Below are 26,906 nucleotides of genomic sequence, written 5' to 3' on the forward strand. Positions count from 1 at the left end.
ATTCCCTGATGCAAAGGTCAAACATATGGAGAAGGAAATCTTCTAGAAAACCGTTTCTGCCTAACTTAGAGGTACTATGTAACTAATCTATTCATTTCTGAGTCCCTTACGCATTTATGTATATCCTTAGAAATTCTTGAGGCAAACAAAAGCCCTTAGATCCACCTATAAGCCAGGTTACAGTCCAACAAATAGTTGGGTTACTCAAGACCAGCCCCTCTTAAGCTGATGTTACTATTACGTATAACCCACACAAAAGGGAGGTATGGTACCAACAGAAGTAGAGGACAAACATCTCTAACAAGATTCATGGTCCTTGAGGTTGGAAGAGACTTAAGAAGTCATCTGGCTGTGGAATGTAATATGAATGCCTCAAGCCAGTCTTGTGTGTGAATAACAGGTGTGCCATATCTGACCTATGTGAATCTGCCTTCTTAGCACAGTCACTGGCACATGGGACATACTCAGTAAAGGATAGTTTCCATTTTATTGATATTATGAGCTCCATCCCTCTACCCACTGATTCTACAGTAATTCTTCCAGCAGCACAAAGCTGTATAAGGGGTTATCTCCATTTCCTTGACCTCAGGGTTCCAAGTAGAGGCACTCTTGGCCTTTACTCAATCCTCTTGGTGAGTATAAAGAAATCAAGTCTGTCCCACTCAACTTTTCCCAGGTGATGGCTTTGTCAGAGCCTGCTGGCCTATAGGATGACATATTCTTTCTTCAGACATGGGTAAATTTCCTGGGTCCAACTGAAATAACTTTCCTGGGCCATTCCTGAAGAAGAGGGATATCCGCTCTCAGTTAGTTATGTATGCCTACATGGTTAAGTTTACTTCTGGGATGAAGGATCGGGAGGCCCTCTGTGGTTACTATATCTTCCACTATAGCTTTCATGTGTAATTTTAAAAAAACCTTTTATTAAAGAAAATGTCTAACACTTATAAAAGCAGAGAAAATAATATACTGAGGCCCTATCTACCCACAACCAGGCTCAACCAATTATCAATTTTTGAGACCTACTTGGTTTCCTCTGTATATATAATCCCACCTAAAAAAGAAATTAGCAAAAAATGCTTCAAAACATTATTGAATGGTGTTCACATTTCCTTTATATCTGATAAATTTTTGAGTGCATTAGTTTGAAATGGGATCAAAATAAAGTCCAAACATTGCAATTATTTATGTCTCTTAAGTCTTTTTTAATATACAGGTTTCTTTTTTTACTTCAATTTTTTGTTGAAGAAACCAGGTTGTTTGTCTTGTAGAGTTTCCATAGTCAGAATTTCTAGTGATGCATCATTTCATTTTAAATATTTCTCTGTCCCCTGGATCTTCTGTAAGTTGTTGGTTAGATTTAAATGCTTACTCCGCTCCCAGTTTATTTTTTTCCAACAGGTATACTTCACTGGTGCTGTTCATCCCCCCCATGAATTCATAAAGAATTGCAAAATCCTCATATTCTAATTTCAACATTCTTTCTTTACTTACTTCCTGAAAATTCTATAAAGAAAATTTTCTCTTCTTTGACTGTAACTATTTGGCTATCCTTAAGTATAGTTCACATAGAAATGGAAATGGTAATCAGTCCTCCTCCCCTTCCCCCCACCAAGGAGTCCTATTTCTTTTAGTGGGAAATAGTTTTTAAAGAACACATCTGGGTGCTAAGAGTTGTCATTTCTTTTTTGAGTCCTTTGAATCACTTTGACACCTTTGTAAAATATTGACCATATGTATGAGTCTATTTTGAGAGTCTCTGTTTTTTCCATTGATTTGTTTCTCTTTATGCCAATATCATCCTCTTCTAACTACTACAGCATTGCTAAACCTTGAAATCCGGTAGGGAGTTCTCCAAATTCAAAGATTTTTTTGGTCGTTCACATTTCTTTGCATTTGCTTATAAGTTTTAAAATAAACAGTCAATTTACACTGAAAAAATGTCTGTTGGAATTTTCATTAGAATTTCACTGAATCAATAGACCAAACTGGAAATAAATGATATCCTAGCAATATTAAGACTTTTGATTCATGAACATGATATGTCTATGTCTATGTAGACCTTTAATTTTTTTCTACAATGCATTACAATTTTCAGTGTAAAAATCTAATATATATTTCCTTAGATATAGTCCTAGAAATTTGATATTTTGAATGGTATTTTTAAAATGTCATTTCCTAGTTGTTTTCTGTTGGTACAAAGAAACTTTTTATGTGTGTGTGCTTTATTTATTTATTTATTTATTTTAAATTTTTTATTTTTTATAAACATATATTTTTATCCCCAGGGGTACAGGTCTGTGAATCACCAGGTTTATTTTTTATATTGACTTTATGTGCTGCTATTTTGTTTATTAGTTCTAGTAGTTGCTTTATAGAGTCCTAACAAGTTGGAATTTTCCATGTAAAAACTCATATTATTCCCTTCTAATCCACATTCCTTTTGTTTCTTTATCTGCCTTATTGTACTTGTCAGGATCTCCTGCATGATATTGAGCAAAAGTGGTATGAGCAGACATCCTGCTTTGTTCCCAGTCTTAGAGGGAAGCTCAAAATACCTCACCATTAAGTATGATGTTAACACTAGATACTACTTTTTATCAGGTATTCCTAGTTTGCTGAGAGTCTTTAACATCAACGACATTGTTTTTGTTTTGCTTCCAATTGTATTAGTCTCTTTTTATTCTCTTGATTATCTCTGAGCTAACTACTTCTGTTTGTAGGTGATGAAATGTATAATCATCCACTTCACATCTGACACTCTACAAATATGGTCTTTTCCTTTACTTCAACTTAGAATTAATACTTATAATTCTTGTTAAGTTTTGTTTTGTTTTGTTTTCAATATACTAGTCCCAGAAGTAGTTTTCCCTGTTTACCTGAAGTTATCTGAAGACAGCTTTATGCTATCCATTTGTGGTCTACAACAAGGCTCTATCTTCTCTAGAACACTGTAAGACAGACTTAGTTTAAACACATATTAAAGTAAGAGGTAGCCTCTCAAATAAGTTTAAATGCATTTTATTTTTAAGCAACCTACATATGGCTTTTTCTTAAACAAACAAACAACAACAAAAAAAAATGACTCCACTCCAAATAAATCAGTATTAAAATAAGTGAAAAGATCAGGATGACATCAACCACTTGTCCAAGCCCTGGTGTCAGTGTGGATGTGTGAAAAGCAGCAGCCAGTTATGATGATAGATGATAGACCCAAAGTAATCGGCATTTTGTTAACATTTTTTTTCCATTTTGTTAACATTTTTTCATTTACATTAACATTCATTTCATCCTTAAAGAAAATCATATATAGGGTCACTATCCTCATGGAAGTTCAGCAGAGCTACCATGCCATCTGGATTCATGTTTTCATCAATAAAAAACTGGCAGTTTTTGAATTAACAAAGATGTGCTTGATTTGTCTGCATTCTCTGTTATAAAAGGGTTACACTTTCTGGTCCCTGTTCTTCAAGTTTGCCTTAGACTGATTTCCTATAAGCTATGATGTACTTTTCACAGGCTTCATTTGTGAAGTTTGTTTTCTGTAAGTAATAGTTCCTGACAATATCAACACCAGTGATTACTGTGCTTTTAGTACCTTCACTTTCAGGGCCTTCAGCAAAGTACATTTCCATCAATGGTACCTTCTGTCCTACTATTTTCTCCTTCACCTCCAGGCATAGCTCATTTGCAACCTCCTGAATCTTGTAAATGTCAGAGAACATCTCATCATGTCTGATGAGGTCCAGGTAGATAATCATGATGGCAGCCAGAGAAAGAGAACAGCAGCCCTGGCTTAGCAGGAACCCAGAATTCAGAGCAAGAGCGGTGCAGCTAGAGCAGCACTTAAGGGCAGGGAAAACAGGTGGGAAAAGTGATATCAAATTTTGTAAATGCTTTTGCTCTATTTCAGTGGTGATATAATTTGTCTCTTTTATCTTGTTAATATGGTGAATTACCTTGACTGATCTTTTTTTCTTTAAAGTTTTGTTTTGTTTTGTTCTTGAGACAGCATGCCCAAACAGGGGGAGGAGCAGATGGGGAGGGAAACGGTGGGGGAAAGAATTTCAAGCAGACTCCACACTGTTTGCAGAGCCCAACATGATCCTCGATCTCACCACCCTGAGATCACAACCCGAGCCAATACCAAGAGTCAGATGCTTAACCAACTGAGCCACCCAGGCACTGCCTGATTGATCTCTAAATGTTAACCTTACATTTCTGGGATAAACTCACTTGATCATCATTTGTATAATTGTAGATACTATATATCTCATTTGCATATTTCATATATTGCTGGAACTGATTTGCTAATATTTCATTAAGGAGTTTTGTGTCTATGTTCATATGTTCATGAGGCATATTGATGGATTCATACTTTTTTTAATTTTTTTTTTATTTAAGATTTTTTTTTATAAACATATATTTTTATCCCCAGGGATACAGGTCTGTAAATCACCAGGTTTACACAACATGGGGGCTTAAGTGGGTAGGAGAAGAATAAATGATTCATACTTTTTAAAAAGATTTTATTTATTTATTTATTTGACAGAGAGAGAGACCACAATGAGAGAAGGAACATAAGCAGAGGGAGTAGGAGAGGGAGAAACAGTTTTCCTGCTGAGCAGGGAGCCCAATGTGGGGCTCGATCCCAGACCCTGGGATCATAACCTGAGCTGAAGGTAGATGCTTAACAGCTGAGCCATCCAGGTCCCCCCATACCTTTCTTTTTGATATATCTGTCAGGGTTAAGCTGGCTTCACTTCTAAAAATATGTTTGTGTATGATTTATTATTTTTGTCCTTGTATGTTTGCTCAAATTCTTTAGGGAAATATTCTGGGTCTGGAGTTTTCTTTCTCTCCAAGCTCTTAATTATAAATTCATTTTCTTTAATATATTTAGAGCAATTTATTTTTTCTATTAAACATTTAAAATTATTAAGTTCCTCTATGTACTGTTTTATTTGCATCTCACAAATTTTGATATGTTGTTATCAGTTTGAAATATTTTTAAATTTCTCTTATACTTTCTTCTTTGACCCATGGATTATTTAGAACTATGTTGTTTAATTTCCAGATACTTAGGAGATTTTTCTTCCTAATTTTTATTGGTCTATTCATAAGGTAGGGGTCAGAGAACATACTCTTCAAGATTTCAGTATTTTAAATTGTATTTTGACTTACTTATTATGACTTACTTAAATTTTATTATGACTTACTTTATTATGTATACTGCACTTGAACTACCTACTTATCCAGAATTAAATTCAGAGTTTAAAGACTTAGTCCTCCATAAGACTGCCCTTATTTTAGAAGTCAGCCACTAGTTTCAGGTCTGCACTTCTGACTGAACAGCTATAAATTTTGGGGTTTCCATAACACCCTCAGATTCATAATTCGCTGGCATTCACTTAAAACACCATACTTAGGATCGCAGTTTTATTATAAAGGATACAACTCAGGGACAGCCACATGAAAGAGGTACATAGGGGGCTCCTGGGTGGCTCAGTGGGTTAAAGCCTCTGCCTTTGGCTCAGGTCATGATCCCAGGGTCCTGGGATCGAGCCCCACATGGGCTCTCTGCTCACTTCCTCCTCTCTCTCTCTCTCTGCCTGCCTCTCCGCCTACTTGTAATCTCTGTCTGTCAAATAAATAAATAAATCTTTAAAAAAAAAAAAAGGACAGAAAGAGGTACATAGTCTAGAAGGGTCCTGGATAAGGGGGTTCGATGCCCTCTCCCCATGGAGTCAGACCACAACAACCAGCCAACATATCAATGTTTCCACCATTCTGGAAGCTCTTCATGCTTTGGGTGTCCAGAGTTTACTTTGAATTTCTCTTATTAGGAGCATACACATTTATGATTAGTATGTCTTCCTGATTAACTGAGCCTCTTCTCATTATGAAATGTCTCTCTTTATCTGTCAAAATACTCCCTGATTTAAAGTTTATTTTATCTAATATTAATAAAGTCTCACAAATTTTTTATGATTACTGTATTCCTAGTATGTCTCTTTCCACTATTTATTTTCAATTTATTTATATTCAGAATACTCCTCATATAGTCAGCTATTACATGTCTTTTTTATCCAACAATCTCTGCCTTTTGATTAGGGTGTTAAACCACTTATATTTAATACAGTAATTAATATAATTGGGGTAGATTTATTATTTGATATTTGCTTTCTGTTTTGCCCATATGTTTCTGTTCCTCTGTTTCTTTTCTTTCTGCCTTCTTTAATTCATTGACCACTATTTAGTTTCTACTTCACCGCAATGGCTTTTTAGCTGTATCTCTTTTTTGGTATTACTCTAATGATTAAATGCATCCTTAACTTAACACATTCCCCTTAGAGTTAATAGTGTACCACTTTATATAAAGTGTAAAAGACATTACTCTGTCCTTTGAACTACAGTTTTCACATATTTTATATCTAGAAATGTTATAAATTCCATGCCTTAATGTGTTTAGTGCTTATTAATTTTCAATGTGTTTAGATTACATCATGATTGCACTTTTTCTATTTTATTTTCATGTCTTAAACCACAGTGTGGTAGATTTTAAATGGTCACAAATACTACCAGATTTCAAATAATAGGACAAGGACAGATAAAGCAGTGAGGTAAAGAGCAACTGACAAGCTATATGATCTCTCTTGGGGTCTGTTTCACTGTCAAAAAAATTGCTATGAGGATTAAATGCATTATAGTTAGTTTATATAGAAAATGAAGCTCAGTACAGGTTACTATTTCCTTAAAAACGTTGGATTTTCAGGCTAACATATTTACAATTAACATCAATGTGAGCTGTGTATTGTGAACCAAATATTAATAATGAAGCAAATGAAATGTAGACAAACTAAGTAGTAAGTCAAGGAAAATATTAATTTGTATTTATCCCAATGTGCACAGTAAAAAGTACTTATTAATTGGATGAAGTAAAAATAATTACCCAAGTGCTCTTACCTTAATAGAATCGATATTTTGTAGTTCTACTAACATGTCAATAAGTAATTCTGCTCCCAAATAGAACGGCAAAACACAGGTACAGAGGAAACAATCTTGGCTAATAGGAAATGTTTTATATATATCCACTGTTTGTTTAAGAAGTATCTGTAGCTCCTGAGTAAAGTTCCAAAGGGCCCGACAGCAGTTCTGAAGCAGAGTCCAATAGCCACCACGATGAGCAAGAACCTAAAACAAAGACAACATTTAAAAAATCAAAGTTTCAAAAGTTAGAGATCTCTGAACAACTTCATCTTTCTGCAAAAATTATGTTAACAGGGGCGCCTGGGTGGCTCAGTGGATTAAAGCCTCCGCCTTCGGCTCAGGTCATGATCTCAGGGTCCTGGGATGGAGCCCCACATCATGCTCTCTGTTTGGCAGGGAGCCTGCTTCCCCCTCTCTCTCTGCCTGCCTCTGCCTACTTGTGATCTCTCTATGTCAAATAAATAAATAAATTATGTCAACAATAAAAAATAACTGTGTGTTATTTATATCATTATCTCAGTTAATTCTAACAATAGCTCCTATGAAATAAGCATGCACTAGCATTCTATTAATTTACAGATAAGGAAACACAGATTGGAGCTAACTTGCACAGGGTCATGATCTACTAAGTGGTTAGCTAAGATTTGCACACTAGCAGTCTGACTCAAAACATTTCCATTGTTCTAGGTTCTGAGAATGTGGCAATGAGCAAGGGTAACCGGGTCTTCCCTTATGTTGCTTCAGTTTATTAGGGGCGACTGACACTAGATAAGTAGACAAATAAAAATGTAGTTCCAGGGGAGCCTGGGTGGCTTAGTGGGTTAAGCCTCTGCCTCTGGCTCAGGTCATCATCTCAGTATCCTGGGATCGAGCCCCACATCAAGCTTTCTGCTCAGCGGGGAGCCTGCTTCCTCCTCTCTCTCTCTCTGCCTGCCTCTCCACCTACTTGTGATCTCTGTCTATCAAATAAATAAATAGAATTTTTTTTTAAAATGGAGGTTCCAGGGAATAATAAGTATTGTAAAGAAAAAGAAAGCAGAATTGGGTTAGAATCTGACAAGCATGAAATGATATGCCCTTTTAGATGGGGGTGATCAGGAAAAAAGTCCTCTCTGAGGAGGTGACATGATCAGAGACTTGAATGTTCAGTTGAACAAGTCATGTGAAAGTGGGGGAGAGGGTGTTGAGAGGATAGGATTTGAAACTGAGGGACCAGCAAACTGCAAAGGATGGAGGATGAATTTGAGGGATGAGAAAGGAACAAGCTCTGTGCTCTCAAGATCACACAGAGGAGAGTGGACTGAATGAGAGAAAGATGAACTGAGTTCCAAGAAGTGAGCAAGACCCAGACCTGCCAGGGCCCTGAAGCTGGTGGAAGGATAGAATGCAGTGCCCTTAGTCAAGGGGGATGAAGTGGGTTTGCTTTGCATTTTTTAAGAAATCACCTTCTTCACAGAGAAAATGGGAATGAAAGTGGTCTAGAAAGGATAGATTTCCTCTCAACTCTTGAGAGGTTTGAAGTTTATGCCATTCCTGCAATGAGAAAAAGGAAACTAATTCCTTTGTAGCTAATGATTCCAATTTTAAGTTTAATAATGTATCATATAATATTTAAGAAAAAAAAGAGAGAAGACACAATTGGCTTGTAGAAGCAAGGGGTCAGGAGCTAGGAGCAGGATTTTTCTGTTGCCCAGAAAGAGTGTTCCCTGTGTTAGAGAGAATAAAGTGATCTATCGTATCCCAGGTAGGTGTAAGACTCCAGAAGGAACCACTGATGTCACCATCATAGAAATCCATGTCCCAAATATGGCCAAGAAAGTTGCAAAGGAGTATCTGTATATTCACAGAGACTGTGTAGACAAGGACAGAGGCCAACTCAGCTCCGCACCAATGGATGAATGATGACTAAAGCAGCTTTCTCCTCTCCCTGACAGCCTCACAAGGTGTAAATCTTCAGCACTAATGGCAGGCAAACCTCAAAAATGACTGATGTGAAACCCAGAAAATTTAGTTTCAAAGTTGAAATTAGTTTATGTGTAGTAAGTAAATAAGTACATCTTACATGCCCAAACAAATGGCTGGGATTTATGTCTATTAATTTAGAAAATTAGCTAAAATTAAATTAAAGTAAAATTTAAAATTTAGCACCTTACCATTGCTCTCCTGCAATATAAGAAGATCTTCATAAAATGATCCAATATACCCAAATTTGCAGCTCGATCCTTTTCTTTAGCACTAAGACCTGACTGAGAGTCTGAGTCATTAAATGTTTGTGTCTTGGATACATTTTCATCACTCATTCTGGAATTAATAAATGTGTAAAATTCTTCAGCATCTACAGTACAAAAATAAAGTATAACATTATTGGAAGCAGAAAGTTCCAGAAGACATAAGTGATAAGCATCAAATGAGTAATTAAGATAAGAAATGCTATATAAATTTGGAGGAAGGATGGGATTATCATGGACACAATGAACCAAGGAAAGTTTCTAGAGAAGGAGGAGTCCAGATTAGGTCTTAAAGGGCGAACATGGTTTAGCTATGCAAAAAGACTATGAAGAATATCATTCTGGGCAAGAGTAACAGCCAAGGAAACAACGCAGAGATAGGAATGTCATGTTTTCTAAGGGACCAATCATAGAATCCCACTTAATTTCCTTAATTTCTCCCTAAATAGTCTATTCCCAGGACATATACACTAGAAGGTGAGTAGCATTTCCTGGAGTTAAAAAGTACAGCAAACATGTCCATGCATTATCTTAATGGTGTGATATAAAAACACAAATCTTCTTTTAGAACTTTGCATTAATTAATAAGTCTCAATAGCACAGTATTCTATTGGTGATTTCATGGGAGGTCTTAGGCAGGTAGTTTAAAAAAAAAACCCTCAAGAAGCTATATATTACTATCTACTTATAAAACACGGACTCTGTGTCAAGGGAATTTACTTTCAAATACTTCAATATTCATATATAATGTGAAGGTATCAGTTAAATCTAATCTACACCCTAGAAGAAATCAGAAGGCATACCAAGTACCTCAAATATAAATCAACACTCTGTGGCAATTAAAACAGCAAATGAAGTATCCTGATCAGCAGTAAGTTATATAGCACTTAAAATACCATTACTAAAAATCTACATAAGAGCGTTTGTAATAGTATGAAGATATTAGAAAGAAGTCTTTGTTTGTGAAATGAGTGGTATTCAAGATAGGTGATTGCTAAGAATAGTGTCATCAGTTGTGGCACGCAGATCAAGAGGTCTTTTCTTTTGCATTTCTCCACCTCCCAGAGTAAGTCTCCTGTCACCTGAAAAGATGACAAGAATACAGGTTTGTCCTGCCATTCAAACAAATATTATTGCATTCACCTGGGAGTAAGCTTTCATGGAAGGTGCTAGTTGGAGATCCTAAGACAAGAGTAGACTCCCCTGAGTACAAAATCAGTACTATCAAATAGCTATAGGACTGTTTCCATGTCAGTTACATCAGTATGTGTGGTAGAATTTGTTCTGAAACTTACTTCTGCTAAAATATAACCCCAAATATCAAGTCTTCACCTATCTTGACAACAGGAGGCTACCAATATTTTTAAAAGAACATTAGGGGTGCCTTGGTGGCTTAGTCGGTTAAGTGTCTGACTCTTTATTTCAGTCCAAGTCATGATCTCAGGGTTTTGAGATCGAGCCCAGCATGGAGCCTGATAAAGATTCTTTCTTCCTGGAGTGCCTGGGTGGTTCAGTGGGTTAAAGCCTCTGCCTTTGGCTCAAGTCATGATCTCAGGGTCCTGGGATCGAGCTCCGTATCAGGCTCTCTGCTTAGCAGGGAGCCTGCTTCCTTCTCTCTCTCTCTGCCTACTTGTGATATCTGTCTGCCAAATAAATAAATAAAATCTTTAAAAAACAAAAAAAAGATTCTCTCTTTCTCTCCCTCTGCCCCTCCCCACCACTTTCTCCCTTTCTAAAAATAAATACATACATACATACATACATACATAGATTTTATTTGGTGAACAGCCAAATGATGTAGGTTAGCCACTGGTTTAGGTTAGAATACAACATATATATTTCCAAATACATACCATAAAAATACAGAAAATTCTTAAAAACTGAGAAAATAAGAAAATCCTACAAAATACCACAACTCAATTAAATTCCTGGGTCACTGGAAAATGATATGTGCGGAGTGTGTATATGTGTGTGTGCTCATGTGTGTGTTGTATCAGTGAAAAAAAATATAGAAGCAATTTGATAGTATACATCATAATTTTTTTTATTTTACCTGATGGTAAGTTGGCCTTTCTTTTTCTAGCTGTATGAAGGAAATCAAGTATCACTTTATAATTTTCTAGAGTCAATTTCGTTGTTGGTAATACTGTTCCTGAATTATATAGTGAGAACATATTAGGATCACATGATCGGAAACTGCCAGGAGGAAAATATCATTAAAAATATATATAAACAAAATTGATTTCAATCTGTCAAATACAATCTACTTTAATTTTTTAAATTATTGTGGGTTAGAGCTTCCAAATTTTGGATCATAACATATTCTTACACTTAACCAAAGCCAAACAATTTCCCATTAAATTTTAAAATTATACAATGTAACTTTGCTCTTAGGAATTTTAACGTCAATATCTACTTCCCTGAAAGGGCCTTCAAAAATGGGAATGATGATCTATATTCATTCTAAGGGCTCTGAAACAATAATTTATGTCAATTTAACCTGATTAAAACACAACTCAATGAAGATACCTACTATATAAAGCAATGTGTCCACAATCAATGTTACTTCTTTTATAAATTAAGGTCTAAGCAATAAATAATCCTCCACCAAAAATAAACAAATGCAAAAATATATGCATACATAAATATTGAGTATGTTTTAATGGTTTTAGTAAAATTGAATTTAGCACCAAGTTACACTGATACAAATTTGGTCATTGTCTAATTGCTGTGCTATGAAGTAATCATGTCTGAATGGTCATGTATGATTGAAATTTCAGAGAATTCTTCTCAGTGTTCAGAGGACAGTTAGGAAGCCCATCTGATCTGAATCATTCTCCTCTCATGGCTTCATGAATGGGTTACTTTGCCAAAAGCCTTCCCAGTTGGCCAGGCAATCTAACTACTTCTTAAATGCAAATCTGGTCTAGCCTGCATAGGAAAGGGAACTATCTGGAGACATTTTAATGGAGGTTCAATCTGGTAATGATTTAACCAAAATTCTAATGAAATCAGAAGCTCCTACCAAGTTTACCATGGATTTCACCTGCATATTTTATCACTGGATTATTGAAATAAATACCTCTTAATTTGTAACCCTGTTACAGTCTTTCCTTCCTCCAATCCATTTGATACGTTGCTGTCAGAGAAATTTTTTATCATTGCCCTGCTCAAAAACCCTTAATAATCCACCACTGTATATAAATTAAAGTTTAGATTTAGTAGTTAAGACCCCCCAAGATCTGCTATGAATATTCTTTTATTTTTTTAATTATTTCACACTATTCCTTTTTATTTACCCTATATTCTGGTCAGACCATTTCAGGTTCCCATCCTGTGTTTCCTACCTGGGCTCTAACTCATGTGCTTCCAACCACCTAGAATACCTCTTCCCCTATCTGCACATTTCTAAATCTTTCCTATTTATCAAGAACCAAGCCAAGTGGCCCTTCCCCATGAAATATTTCCTGTGAGTTTCATTCAGAAAAAAGCCTTTTCTCCATGAACAAAGAAGACTTTGTGTATACTTCACCTTATACCATTATTTACAGTTGTTCATTAACACCTGTGATCCACCCTGTGAAACTCTATCTTGTATGTCCTGCTCATCTTTTCATGCTCACTTTGTCTACCTCAGGAACTTGTATCTAACAGGAGCTCAGCTGTATGTTTTTCTTAATGAAAGACTCTATTCCCCTTTTTAATGATTACATAGTAGTTCACATTATGTATTTATTTCTATTTTATCTCCCATAACACTTTAGCCAAGGACACTCAAGAGCTCAACAGTGTCTTCTGAATTAATGATACAAAGTGTACATTGTATGAGAAAATACAATTTATGTTTATAGAGGCTTAAAATATACCTCAAAATGAAACAGCTTTGTCTAATACCCAATAACTATAGCTAATACACAATATTAAATTTCTCTTGAAATGACACTATCTCCTTCACAGACATCTATACTAACAAACATATTCAAGATATGTGCAGATTAGTACTTCCTAAGTGCTTATATCCAGCACCTGTTTGGGGAAGATTCTGAGACAAGAAATTAAGTAATGTATCAATGATCAGTAAAGAAAGAAGCACTCTGTAAACCTTTTTAAGTTATTATCAACTTTGGATCCCTGAACATAACAAACAAAATCCATGCTCATGCTAAAAAAGTATCATTCACTGATAATATTCTATACCTGACCACTGGATGTGAAGGGCCAAATTTCATCTTTGTACGCTCCCCCAGCTTCGTTAAAAGAAGGTTGAAGTGTGCACTTGCCAGATACAGGTTCATCTGAGCTCTCCAGGGCATCTCCTCCAGAAATATTTGATGTAACCTCTTCCTTTTCACAAAATTTAGTATTATAGGATTCAAGTTATCCACCAGGAATCGATAAGCAAGTTTTCTAACATCAGTTCTCTTATTTCTGCCAAAGAGAAACAGGTTTTGAAATTACATAAGCTTCCAGATATTTGATAACAAACAATGATTCCAATTTGTATAAAATACACCAAGAATTCACTTGACTGCCCTTATGCAAATGTTTCTGGCTTATTCATCATTTCCTTGGCACTAAGAATGTTAAATAGGGCAGTAGAGAAGCCATGAAGATAAGCAGTAAGGACAAAGACACTATGTATTGCCTTCCATTCTCTATAATGTCTGTGTCCTAAGCTCCAATCGGACAGCTTTTCTTTTCCATAAACAAAAGGCCACTGAGATCAGACAATGGAATTATAAAATAATGTTCACATTCATCCCCTTACTTCAATATTAAACAAGAAAATCATTTCTCTGTATTGTTCCTTAAGGAAAAAAAGCAATGGAGCAAAGTTTTTCCAACATTAGTTAGACTAGAGCAGAAATAAAATATCAATCAACTATAAATGAAATAATTTCATAAATCCATATTCAAGGAAGGAGTCAAGATGGTGGAGAAGTAGCAGGCTGAAGCAACATCAGATAGCAGGAGATCAGCTAGATAGCTTAGCAAACCATTCCAAACACCTACAAATCCAACAGGAGATCAAAGAGAAAAAGAGCAGCAACTCTAGAAACAGAAAATCCACCACTTTCTGAAAGGTAGGACTGGTGGAGAAGTGAATCCAAAGCGACAGGAAGATAGACTGCAGGGGGAGGGGCCGGCTCCTGGCAAGAAGTGGAGCAATGGAGCACAAAATCAGAACTTTTAAAAATCTGCTCCACTGAGGGACATCACTCCAGAGGCTAAACCAGGGTGAAGCCCACGCAGGGACAGCGTGGTCTCAGGTCCCACAGGGTCATTGAAGGATCGGGACTGTCTGAGTGTCACAGAGCTCACAAGTATTAGAGTGCGGAAGCCAGCTACCAAGAGGGAGCCAAAGAGTGAGCTCTCAACTCAGGGTTACCTTAAATTGTGATCCGTGGCACAGGCCACTGCTCTGTGAGCAGGGACCCCAAAAGATCTGGGGACACCCCCTTGGAAGAGCACAGGGATCTGTGGGGTTTGGAGACTCCAAGCGGGGCTGTATGCCAGAGACAGATACCCTTCGTCAAAGGCTGGGTGAGCTCGGAGTGCAGCTGGAGACCAGGGAGATGGGAGTGATTGAGCGATTTTTTCCAAGGGCGCACTGAGGAGTGGGGCCCCGAGCTCTGGGCTCCTCCGGGCTGGAGATTGGGAGGCCGCCATTTTCATTCCCATCCTCCGGAACTCTACAGAAAGTGTTCAGGGAACAAAAGCTCCCAAAAGTGATCATGAGCAGATTACTTAGCCCGGCCCCTGGTAAGTGTGGTGCAATTCAACCTCGGGCAAAGACACTTGAGAATCACTACAACAGGTCCCTCCACAAGAAGATCAGCAAGAAATTCAGCCATGACCAAGTTTACTTACCAAGGAGAACAGCAGAATTCCAGAGGAAGAGAAAGCAAAGCATGGAATTCATGGCTTTCTCCCCATGATTCTTTAGCCTTGCAAAGTTAATTAATTTTTTTTAATTTTATATTTTTTCTTCAGCTAATTTTTTTTTACTTTTACCCTTTCCTCTTTTAACATTTTTAACTAGGTGATCTTAACAATAACTTTCAAAAAAAATCTTTTTTGAACTTATTATAGTAATATTTTATCCTTCATTGTATCTAACTTTATTTTTTGTATACATAGGGTTATTTCTTCTAAAAAAATTTTGAGATACAACTTCTAATAGATCAAATTATACCCTAAATCTAGCACAGGGCTTTGTTCTAGTCTCCAGCCTGAGCAAATTCTCTCCACTTTCTTTTTCTTTATTCTCCCAACCAACTTATCTTATCAACTCCTTTTTTAGAAATTAAAAAAAAAAATTTCATCTTTATTGTAATATCCCATCCCTTCATCATGTTTGCCCTTATATATGTTTTTCATTCTTTAAAATTGGGGGAGGTAGTTTCTTCTAAGAGACCAAAATATTCACAAAATTAAGTGGGTGACCCTGTTCTATTCACCAGTCTAATATATAAATGTTCTTTTTTATACTTCTTTTAAAAATTTTTTTTCTCTGAAGTTCTTTTCACCCCTTTTCTTCCCCCCATGATTTGGGGTCTCTTCTAATTTGGTTAAAGCACATTTTCCTGTGGTTTTTGCCACCTTTTTAGTATTTTATTTGCTCCCTCATATATTCTTATCTGGATAAAATGACAAGGCAGGAAAACTCACCACAAAAAAAAAAAAAAAAAAAAAAAAAAAGGAACAAGAGGCAGTACCGCAGGCCAGGGACCTAATCAATATGGACATTGGTAATGAGCCAGATCTAGAATTCAGAATAACGATTCTGAAGGTGCTAGCTGAACTCGAAAAAGGCTTGGAAGATATTAGAGAAACACTTTCTGGAGAAATAAAAGAACTAAAATTTAACCAAGTTGAAATCAAAAAAGCTATTAATGAGGTACAATAGAAAATGGAGGCTCTTACTGCTAGGATAAATGAGGCAGAAGAGAGAATTAGTGATATAGAAGACCTAATGACAGAAAATAAAGAAGCTAAGCAAAAAAGAAACAAACAACTAGTGGACCATGAGGGGAGAATTCAAGAGATAAGTGATACCATAAGACAAAACAACATTAGAATAATTGGGATTCCAGAAGAAACAGAAAGAAAAAGGGAAGCAGAAGATATATTTTGGGGAATTATTGTAGAGAATTTCCCTAATACGGCAAAGGGAACAAGCATCAAAATCCAGGAGGCACAAAGAATCCACATCAAAATCAATAAGAATAGGTCCACACCCTGTCATCTAACAGTAAAATTTACAAGTCTTAATGACAAAGAGAAAATCCTAAAATCAGCCCGGGACAAGAAGTCTGTAACATAAAAGGGTAAAAATAGTAGATTGGCAACAGATTTACCCACAGAGACCTGGCAGACAAGAAAGAACTGGCATGATATATTCAGAGCATTAAACAAGAAAAACATGCAGCTAAGAATACTATATCCAGCTAGGCTATTATTCAACACAGAAGGAGAGATAAAAAGCTTCCAGGACAAACAAACACTAAAAGAATTTGTAAATACCAAACGGGCTCTACAGGAAATATTGAAAGGGGTCCTCTAAGCAAAGAGAGAGCCTAAAAGTAGTAGATCAGAAAGGAACAGAGACAATATACAGTACTAGACACCTTACAGGCAATACAATGGCACTAAATTCATATCTTTCAATAGTTACCCTGAATGTAAATGGGCTAAATGCCCAATCAAAAGACAGAGGGTATCAGAATGGATTAAAAAAACAAAACCCATCAATATGGTCTCTACAAGAAACTCATTTTAGAGCCAAAGACATCTCCAGATTTAAAGTGAGGGGGTGGAAAACTATTTACCATGCTAATGGACATCAAAAGAAAGCTGGGGTGGCAATCCTTATATAGATCAATTAGATTTTAAGCCAAAGACTATAATAAGAGATGAGGCAGGACACTATATCATACTCAAAGGGTCTGTCCAACAAGAAGACCTAACAATTTTAAATATCTATGCCCCTAACATGGGAGCAGCCAACTATGTAAAACAATTAATAACAAAATCAAAGCAATATATCAACAATAATACAATAATAGTAGGGGACTTTAAGAACCCCCTCACTGAAATGGACAGATCATCCAAGCAAAAGATCAACAAGGAAATAAAGGCCTTAAATGACACTCTGGACCAGATGGACATCACAGATATATTCAGAACATTCCATCCCAAAGCAACAGAATACACATTCTTCCCTACTGCACATGGAACATTCTCTAGGATAGATCACATCCTGGGTCACAAATCAGGTCTCAACCAGTACGCAAAGATTGGGATCACTCCCTGTATATTTTCAGACCACAATGCTCTGAAACTAGAACTCACACAAGAGGAAAGGTGGAAAGAACTCAAATACATGGAGGCTAAAGAGCATCCTACTAAAGAATGAATGGGTCAACCAGCAAATTAAAGATGAATTGAAAAAATTCATGGAGACAAATGATAATGGAAACACAACTGTTCAAAATCTGTGGGACACAGCAAAGGCAGTCCTGAGAGGAAAATATACAGCGGTACAAGCCTTTCTTAAGAAACTAGAAAGGTCTCAAAGACACAACCTAAACCTACACCTAAAGGAGCTAGAGAAAGAACAGCAAAGAAAGCCTAAACCCAGGAGGAGAAAAAATAATAAAGATCAGAGCAGAAATCAGTGAAACAGAAACCAAAAGAACAGTAGAAGAAATAAACGAAACTAGGAGGTGGTTCTTTAAAAGAATTAATAAGATTGATAAACCCCTGGCCAGACTTATAAAAAAGAAAAGAGAAAGGACCCAAATTAATAAAATCATGAATGAAAGAAGAGAGATCACAACCAACACCAACGAAATAAAATCATCTTAAGAACATATTATGAGCAACTATACACCAGCAAATTTGACAATCTGGGAACAATGGTTGCATTCCTAGAGACATATAAACTACCAAAATGGAACCAGGAAGAAATAGAGAACTTAACAGACCCATAACCAGTAAGGATATTGAAGCAGTCATCAAAATATCTCCCAACAAACAAGAGCCCAGGGACAAATGGCTTCCCAGAGGAATTCTACCAAACATTTAAAGAAGAATTAATACCTATTTTTCTGAAACTGTTCTAAAAAATAGAAATGGAAGGAGAACTTCCAAACTCATTTTATGAGGCCAGCATTACCGTAATCCCAAAACCAGACAAAGACTCCATCAAAAAGGAGCATTACAGACCAATATCCTTGATGAACACAGATGCAAATATTTTCACCAAAATACTAGCCAATAGGATCCAACAGTACATTAAAAGGATTATTCACCATGACCAAGTGGGATTTACTCCAGGGCTGCAAGGTTGGTTCAACATCTGCAAATCAATCAATGTGATACAATACATTAATAAAAGAAAGAACAAGAACCATATGATACTCTCTCTCAATAGATGCTGAAAAAACATTTGACAAAGTAAAGCATCCTTTCATGATCAAAACTTTGCAAAGTATAGGGGTAGAGGATACATACCTCAATATCATCAAAGCCATCTATGAAAAATCCACCGCAGATATCATTCTCAATGGAGAAAAACTGAGAGCTTTTCCCCTAAGGTCAGGAACATGGCAAGGATGTCCATTATCACCACTGCTATTCAACATAGTGCTAGAAGTCCTAGCCTCAGCTATCAGACAACAAAAAGAAATTAAAGGCATCCAAATCAGCAAAGAAGAAGTCAAACTATCACTCTTTGCAGATGATATGATATTATGTGTGGAAAACCCAAAAGAATCCACCCCAAATCTTCTAGAACTTGTACAGGAATTCAGTAAAGTGTCAGGATATAGAATCAATACACAGAAATCAGTTGCATTTCTTTACACCAGCAACAAGACAGAAGAAAGAGAAATTAAGGAGTCAATCACATTTACAACTGCACCCCAATCCATAAGATACCTAGGCATAAACCTAACCAAAAAGGCAAAGAATCTATACTCAGAATACTATAAAGTACTCATGAAAGAAATTGAGGAAGGCACAAAGAAATGGAAAAATGTTCCATGCTCATGGATTGGAAGAATAAATATTGTAAAAATGTCTATGCTACATACAGCAGTCTACACATTTAATGCAATCCCTATCAAAATCCCATTCATTTTTTTCAAAGAAATGGAACAAATAATCCTAAAATTTATATGGAACCAGAAAAGACCTTGAATAGCCAGAGGAATATTGAAAAAGAAAGCCAAAGTTGGTAGCATCACAATTCCAGACTTCAAGATCTATTACAAAGCTGTCATCATCAAGACAGTATGGTACTGGCACAAAAACAGACACATAGATCAATGGAACAGAATAGAACCCAGAATTGGACCCTCAACTCTTTGTCAACTAATCTTCGACAAAGCAGGAAAGAATGTTCAGTGGAAACAAGACAGTCCTTGAACAAATGGTGTTGGAAACATTGGACAGCAACATGCAGAAGAATGAAACTGGATCATTTCCTTACACCACACACAAAAATAGACTCAAAATTGATGAAAGACCTCAGTATGAGACAGGAATCCATCAAAATCCTTGAGGAGAACACAGATAGCAACCTCTTCAACCTCAGCCACAGCAACTTCTTCCTAGAAACATCACCCACAGCAAGGAAGCAAGGCCAAAACTGAACTACTAGGACTTCATCAAGATCAAAAGCTTTTGCACAGCAAAGGAAACAGTCAACAAAACCAAAAGACAACTGACAGAATGGGAGAAGATATTTGCAAATGAAATATCAGATAAAGGGCTAGTATCTAAAATCTATAAAGAACTTACCAAACTCAACAACGAAAGAACAAATAAACCAATCCAGAAATGGGCAAAAGACATGGACAGACATTTCTGCAAAGAAGACATCCAGTTGGCCAACAGACACATGAATGCTCCACATCACTCACCATCAGGGAAATACAAATCAAAACCACAGTGAGATACCACCCTACACCAGTCGGAATGGCTAAAATTAATAAGTCAGGAAATGACAGATGCTGAAAGAATGTGGAGAAAGGGGAACCCTCCTACACTGTTGGTGGGAATGGAAGCTGGTGCAACCACTCTGGAAAACAGCATGGAGGTTCCTCAAAAAGTTGAAAACAGAGCTACCCTATGACCTAGCAACTGCACTACTGGTATTTACCCTAAAGATGCAAACATAGTGATCCTAAGGGGCACGTGCACCTGAATGTTTATAGCAGCAATGTCCACAAAAGCCAAACTATGGAAAGAAGATTAATTATCAAGAGATGAATTGATAAAGAAGATGTGGTCTATATATACAATGGAATACTATGCAGTCATCAAAAGAAATGAAATCTTGCCATTTGCGACAACATGGATGGAACTAGTGGGTATTGTGCTTAGTGAAATAAGTCAATCGGAGAAAGACAACTATCATATGATCTCCCTGATATGAGGGAGTTGAGAGGCAGCGTGTGGGGTTTGGGGGGTAGGAAAAGAATAAATGAAACAAGATGGGATCAGGAAGGAGACAAACCATAAGAGATTCTTAATCTCACAAAACAAACTGAGGGTTGCCGCAGGGAGGGTGGTAGGCAGAGGGTGGTGGGGTTATGGACATTAGGGAGGGTATTTGCTATGGTGAGCGCCGTGAAGTGTCTAAACCTGGCAATTCACAGACCTGTACACCTGGAGCTAATAATACAATTTAAAAAAAATCCATATTCAATATGCTCTGAAAAAAACTAGTATTTTAAAATTTAGCTAGTAGTTCATATCTTAAGTGTAGCATAAATTCAATTTGTTTAAAATTATTTCTATCGAAATTATTTCCATCAAAGTCATCCAACTATTTTTATAGTTGTGTAGTTGTTTACATGGCATGATATATTTCTTCGAAGTACCTCTCTCCTTTTTTTTTAATGTGGACATTGCTACTGTCTCATTGGTCAGCACCATTGTGTCTGATTTATATTGGAGAAAGGAAAAAGAATCTCAATTGGTAAGTGAGAGTATCTTGCTCATTTAATAGATAATATGTCTAAATCTGACACAACACACACACACACACACACACGAAAAGGAAAGGAAGGTGGATGGAAAGTCAAGTATCCCCAAAAGGTCCAGGAGAGTTTGACAGCACTAGCCACATCTTTCCTCACTGAAGGTGAGAGTCCAGGGAGAGCAGTGACAGAGGAGAGCCTTCTTCTATGTATCTTGTCAAGATAGTAACAGACTCCAGGGGGTCTGGAAGGGAGCAAGAGCCAGCCCAAAGGGTAGAGAATGCTGCTTCTTTTACCTGAGTAGTTCCTACTGTGCAGGGTACTCCATGAGTAGCTCTGTCTCTATGAGCCACAGATGTGAGCAGACCCAGCAGCCAGAGAGGAAACTCAGGAGGGACAGTCAACATAAATAAATGCTCAGTGATACGGAACCATAAGAAGAAGAAGATAGAAACATGAATTAGGAAAATATTAAGGAATCCAGACATTATCATCTGTATATTCTAGCTTAAACAAATAAGTTAATATATTGACCTTAATGGAAACAGGATTCTTACAATTATAAAAAAAAATTACAATTAGGGAAAGAGAAAACATTGGAAAGTATCTTGTGGTATGGAACTGAAAATGGATGTATCTGTACATCCATTACAAATGGATGTACATACATCCAATACAAATGGATATATTGTACCTTACAATTTTAAATAGATACATAGATCTATTTAGATGGACATAGATATTTCCTAGTATTGCCTATTGAAAGGACCTAGAAGCAAAGAAATCTCAGTAGTCTCCAGACCTTAGATTCCAAATACTACTTCCACTAAAAGGAATCAACTGTTTCCAGGGCCAGGACAGGGAAGGTACAAGATGAACATCTTGAGGTAATAGGAAGAAGCTCAAAAAAAAAGATGGTGACATATCAAAAAGACTAAGGAGCTAGGCTGAAAGGGCTCCTAATGGCCAAATCTGGAAAAATTTGAGACTCAAATAATAATGTTGATTTGATAAAGGATATCTACAAAAAAAAAAAAAACTACCACAAATATAATTCTTAATGATAAAATGTTGAAAGCCTGAAAGCTTTTTCTCTGAAATGGGAATCAGACAAAGATATCCACTAACATCATTTCTTTCAGCACTGAAATAGCAGGCTTAGCAAGAACAAAAATAAGAAAAAGGAAGTACAGAAGGGGAAATACAAGGATTGAAAATTAAGAAGTAAAACAGCTGTCTATCATAAATAATATGATTGTATATTTATAAAATCCAAAATAACCTAGAGTTAAGGTATTAGAATTAATCAGCAAATTTATTAAGCCCATGGAAGACAAAGTCAATATACAAAAAATAGCTCTATTTCTACATACCAGCAATAAACAATTACAAACTAAATTCTAAAGAGATAGTTCTAGTAACTTAAAAAATACCTAGGAATTAAAGCAAAGATGTGCAATACCTACTCACAGAAAATAGAAATTATAAGGATAATTTTAAATTACATAGAACTAAATGAGAATAAAAACACTGCTATATACTAAGAATTGTAAGTTATAGTTAAAATAGTGATAAGAAACATTTTAGACTTCAATGTTTTCTGATTCAGAAAAATTCCAACCAAATTTCCAACAAGTTTTTTGTATTTCTAAATTATCACATAATTTCTACTTTTCCCCATGAATTATTTCTAAATGTCTATTTAAGACTTTCAAATGTATAGGATCTTTATGGTTCTATCTTTTCAAAAATTGGTCTCTACTGTAATCGATTACAGTAAAATGTGGTTTGTATGAATCCAATGTTTGAAATTTTTTGAGATTTGCCTTATAGTCAATACTATAAATGTTCTATGTGCTTTAAAAAATAAATGCTTTTTTAAAAAATCCTCTAAAAAATAGGCATTTTCTAGTTGTTGGCTATTCAAGACATTTTTCCTCCGAAATTTAGAACCAGCTTGCCCATGTCCATCAAGATAATCCTAAAATTAAATGAGGTAAGCATCCTACAACTGTGCAGACTCCTAGTGAAATATCTGTTCATGTTTTTTTATCATTTTTTTTTACAATTTTAAGTGTCTTTTGCTCATTTTCTAATTGGACAGTTTGTTTTTATTATTCTTTTGAATTTTGAGAGATCTTTATTTATTCCAGATATAAGGTCTTTCTTGGAGATGTGGTTTGCAAATACTTCCCAGTATGTAGCTTATGTTTTCATAGGTTCTTTGACAGAGCAAAAGTTTTAAATTTTGATGAGGCCTGAGGTTGTATGGTAAGCATATGTTTAATTTTATAAGAAATCCCACAGTCTTTTCCAGAGTGGCTGCATCTTTTCACATTCCCACCAGCACTGTATGCATGACCCAGTTTTAGCCTTACCACTATTTTTTATTTTATCCATTAAAGTAAGTTTTAGTGATACCTTGTGGCTTTAATTTGGGTTTCTCTAATGGCTAATGATACTGAACATCTTTTTATGTGTTTATTTGCTATCTGTATATAAGCAAAACTTTCAATATCTCTTTACAATATGACCATCCACACAGAAAACTTGTATCTATGAATAAATTATCAAGCCTATAGAAGATTGAATTGTTTACAAAACAATTAAGTTCTTATACAAAAGAATAGAAGCATTCAAAAATGTAATTTTAAAACACCATTACATTAATACCAAAAAGCACTTATTTGATGCAGCTAATGAAAGATATATAACATCTTTAAAAGTATAACTACATCATATAAAGTATCATAAAAATTTATTGAAAGACATAAGTATATGGTCTGTATACTAATAGAAAGAATCAATACTTGGGGGAGGGCTTCTAAAACCAATTATACAGTCAATTATATCTCTGTCAAAATCATGAGTTTTTTGTGTTACCTGATGAAATACTCTGTGGAAGTATTCCAAAATACTCTGTAGAAGAATATCCAAGATTTATGTGAACATGGTGAAGAGACTTATTCTATCAGATAACAAGAATCAATTTAATGCCAGAGTAAGTGTGATGGTATGATTCTGAACCACAAAAAGATTAAACAGAAAAGAGATCTCAAAACTATACATATGAAAATTTGCTAAATGACAAAATGACAGTGGAGAATAAACAACTTGATAAATGCCTAATAATGACTACTTGGTAAATGGGGCTAGCCAGCGGGGTACCTATAACAAAACTCCAAGAGATGGGGAGGGGGACTCTTCTTCTCACAATTCAAAGAAATAAAATACAGTTAGATGAAACTCCTAAATCTGGGCACGTGGGTGTCTCAGTCAGTTAAGCAACTGCCTTCAGCTCTTCAGCTCAACTAATGATCTCAGGGTCTAGGATTGAGCCCCACATCAGGCTCTGCTCAGTGAAGAGCCTGCTTCTCCCTCTCCTCCATCCCTCCCCACTGCTTGTGCACTCTCTTTCTCTCTCTCAAATAAATAAATAAAATCTTAAAAAGAAAAATAAACTCCTAAATGTGAAAATCTAAAATTTAAATTCACAAAAATACCTTTACTATCTTGTTCAAATACAACAAAGAGAAATGGTAAAACATTTTGTTTCACTAACAATTATAACTTTTGATTAAGAAAGAAAATCTTTAAAATATGAATAGATGAGTCACAAACTGGGAAAAGCAATAGTATTCAAACTTCTAAAAATACATGAGAAAACAAAAGAAGTTTTAAAATGTACAAAGGTTTTAAACAAGCAGCGCTGAGAACAGAAAAACACTAGGATCTAATAAAAACATGAAAAGATGCCTAACCTCATTAGTAATCAAATAAATAAAAATTAAAATAATAATGACATAAAATTCCACAACTCCACAGTCCATAAAAATTCAAAAATTTGATATCACTATCAAGTGTTGGTAAAGATGTTGAAAATGGAAACTTGACACAAGACTAACAGAAATTTAAGAGCAACTTAGCTATAACTAGTAATTTGAAAAATGTTCATATCTACATAATATGTTCACATCTACATGACTACACTCTCAGTCAATGAGAGATGAAGAATACAATAAATGAGATTAGAAACAGGTTTGATGAGGGGGCCTGGGTGGCTCAATAGATTAAGCCTCTGCCTTCAGCTCAGGTCATGATCCCAGGATGCTGGGATCAAGCCCCGCATCAGGCTCTCTGCTCAGCAAGGAACCTGCTTCCCCCACCCTCTGACTGCCTCTCTACCTACTTGTGATCTCTCTCTCTCTGTCAAATAAATAAATAAAATCTTTTTAAAAAATCCTATTTTAAAAAAAAAGTTTTGATGCAATGAACAGTAGGCTGGGGGGGAAAAAAAAAAGAGGAATGAATTAGTGACCTAGAAGACAAAATAATGAAATACAATGAAGCTGAACAAAAGAGAGAAAGATGAATTATGCAACACAAGAATAAATTTAGGGAACTCAGTGACTCCATCACATGTAATAACATTCATATCATAGAAGTCTCAGAAGAAGAGAAAGAAAGGCTGGCAGCAGATTTAGTTCAAGAAATAACAGCAGAAAACTTCCCTAATCTGAGGAAGGAAACAGACCTCCAGGTCCAGGAGGCACAGAGAACCCCCAACAAAATCAACAAAAGCAGGCCGACACCAAGACATATTGTAATTGAATTTGCAGAGTATAGTAATAAAGAAAAAAAAACCTTAAAAGCAGCAAGATAAAAGAAGTCGTGAACTTACACAGGAAAACCCATAAGGCTACCTGGAAATTTCTCAAAAGAAATTTGGCAAGCTAGAAGGGAGTGACATGATATATGCAAACTGCTGAATGAGAAAAATCTGCTCCCAAGAATACTCTATCCAGCAAGGCTACCATTCAGATTAGAAGGAGAAATCGTTTCCCAGACAAATGAAAACTAAAAGAGTTCATGACCTGCAAGAAATATTAAAGGGAACTCTTTTGAGTGAAAAGGAGAGTCCAAAAGTGGCAAAAACAAGCTAGGATCAGAGAAAGCCTCCAGAAATGACAAAAAAGTAATAAAATGGCAATAACTCTATATCTATCAATAATTACTTTGCATGTACATGGACTGAACAAGACACATCTATATGCTAGCCATAAAAGACTCATCTGAGATCTAAAGACATATGCAGATTGAAAGTGAGGGGGTGAAGAAACATTTATCATGCAATTGAATGCCAAAAGAAAGTCAGAGTAGCAATACTTATGTCAGAAAATTAGACTTTCTGTTCTTGTATTATTTTTATCCTGCTTTGGTATTTCGGGTAGTACTGGCCTCATGCAATGATTCTGAATGTGTTCCCTCTATTCCATTATTTGTAAAATTTTGATAAAGTTTGTCATTAATTATTTTTCTTAAATGCTTGGTAGATTCACCAATGAAACAAGGTGATCTAGAGCTTTTCTGTGCTGGGAGATTTTTATTCCTAATTCAACTTTAATTCTTGTTATTGGTCTAAGAAGATGTTCTACTTCAAGATTCATGATTAAATCTTGATAACTTGTTTGTTTTTAGGATTATCTGGGTTTTTTCCTAAATTATCTGATTTGTTAATATATAATTGTTTCTAGTAATCTGTTACCATACTATGTATTTTTGTGGTTATCTGTTCTATTTTTTTCTCTTCCATTTCTTATTTTGCTTTGTTTTTTGGTTTTGTTTTGTTCTTTTTTAGATTTTTTTTATTTATTTGACACAGAGATAGAGATCACAAGTAGGCAGAGAGGCAGTA

At 35.7% G+C, this 26,906-nt stretch overlaps 1 protein-coding gene and 1 pseudogene across 1 annotated transcript in view; both read right to left on the reverse strand.

Annotated features, from left to right (window-relative positions):
* The window catches only part of CFAP54 (cilia and flagella associated protein 54), a 303,235-nt gene that overhangs the window by 140,683 nt on the left and 135,646 nt on the right, over positions 1-26,906 (reverse strand). The window contains exons 33-36 of the mRNA XM_004748490.3: positions 13,416-13,646; positions 11,272-11,414; positions 9,144-9,325; positions 6,967-7,194 (exon numbers count right to left, since the gene is read on the reverse strand). Of these exons, the coding sequence (XP_004748547.1) occupies positions 6,967-7,194; positions 9,144-9,325; positions 11,272-11,414; positions 13,416-13,646 (784 nt within the window). The remainder of the gene's footprint in view (positions 1-6,966; positions 7,195-9,143; positions 9,326-11,271; positions 11,415-13,415; positions 13,647-26,906) is intronic.
* On the reverse strand, positions 663-3,993 carry LOC106005410 (annotated as a pseudogene).

Source organism: Mustela putorius, unplaced genomic scaffold (genome assembly GCF_011764305.1).
Source record: "Mustela putorius furo isolate JIRA1106 unplaced genomic scaffold, ASM1176430v1.1 tig00000788_pilon_pilon_pilon, whole genome shotgun sequence".
NCBI classification, from domain to species: domain Eukaryota; kingdom Metazoa; phylum Chordata; class Mammalia; order Carnivora; family Mustelidae; genus Mustela; species Mustela putorius.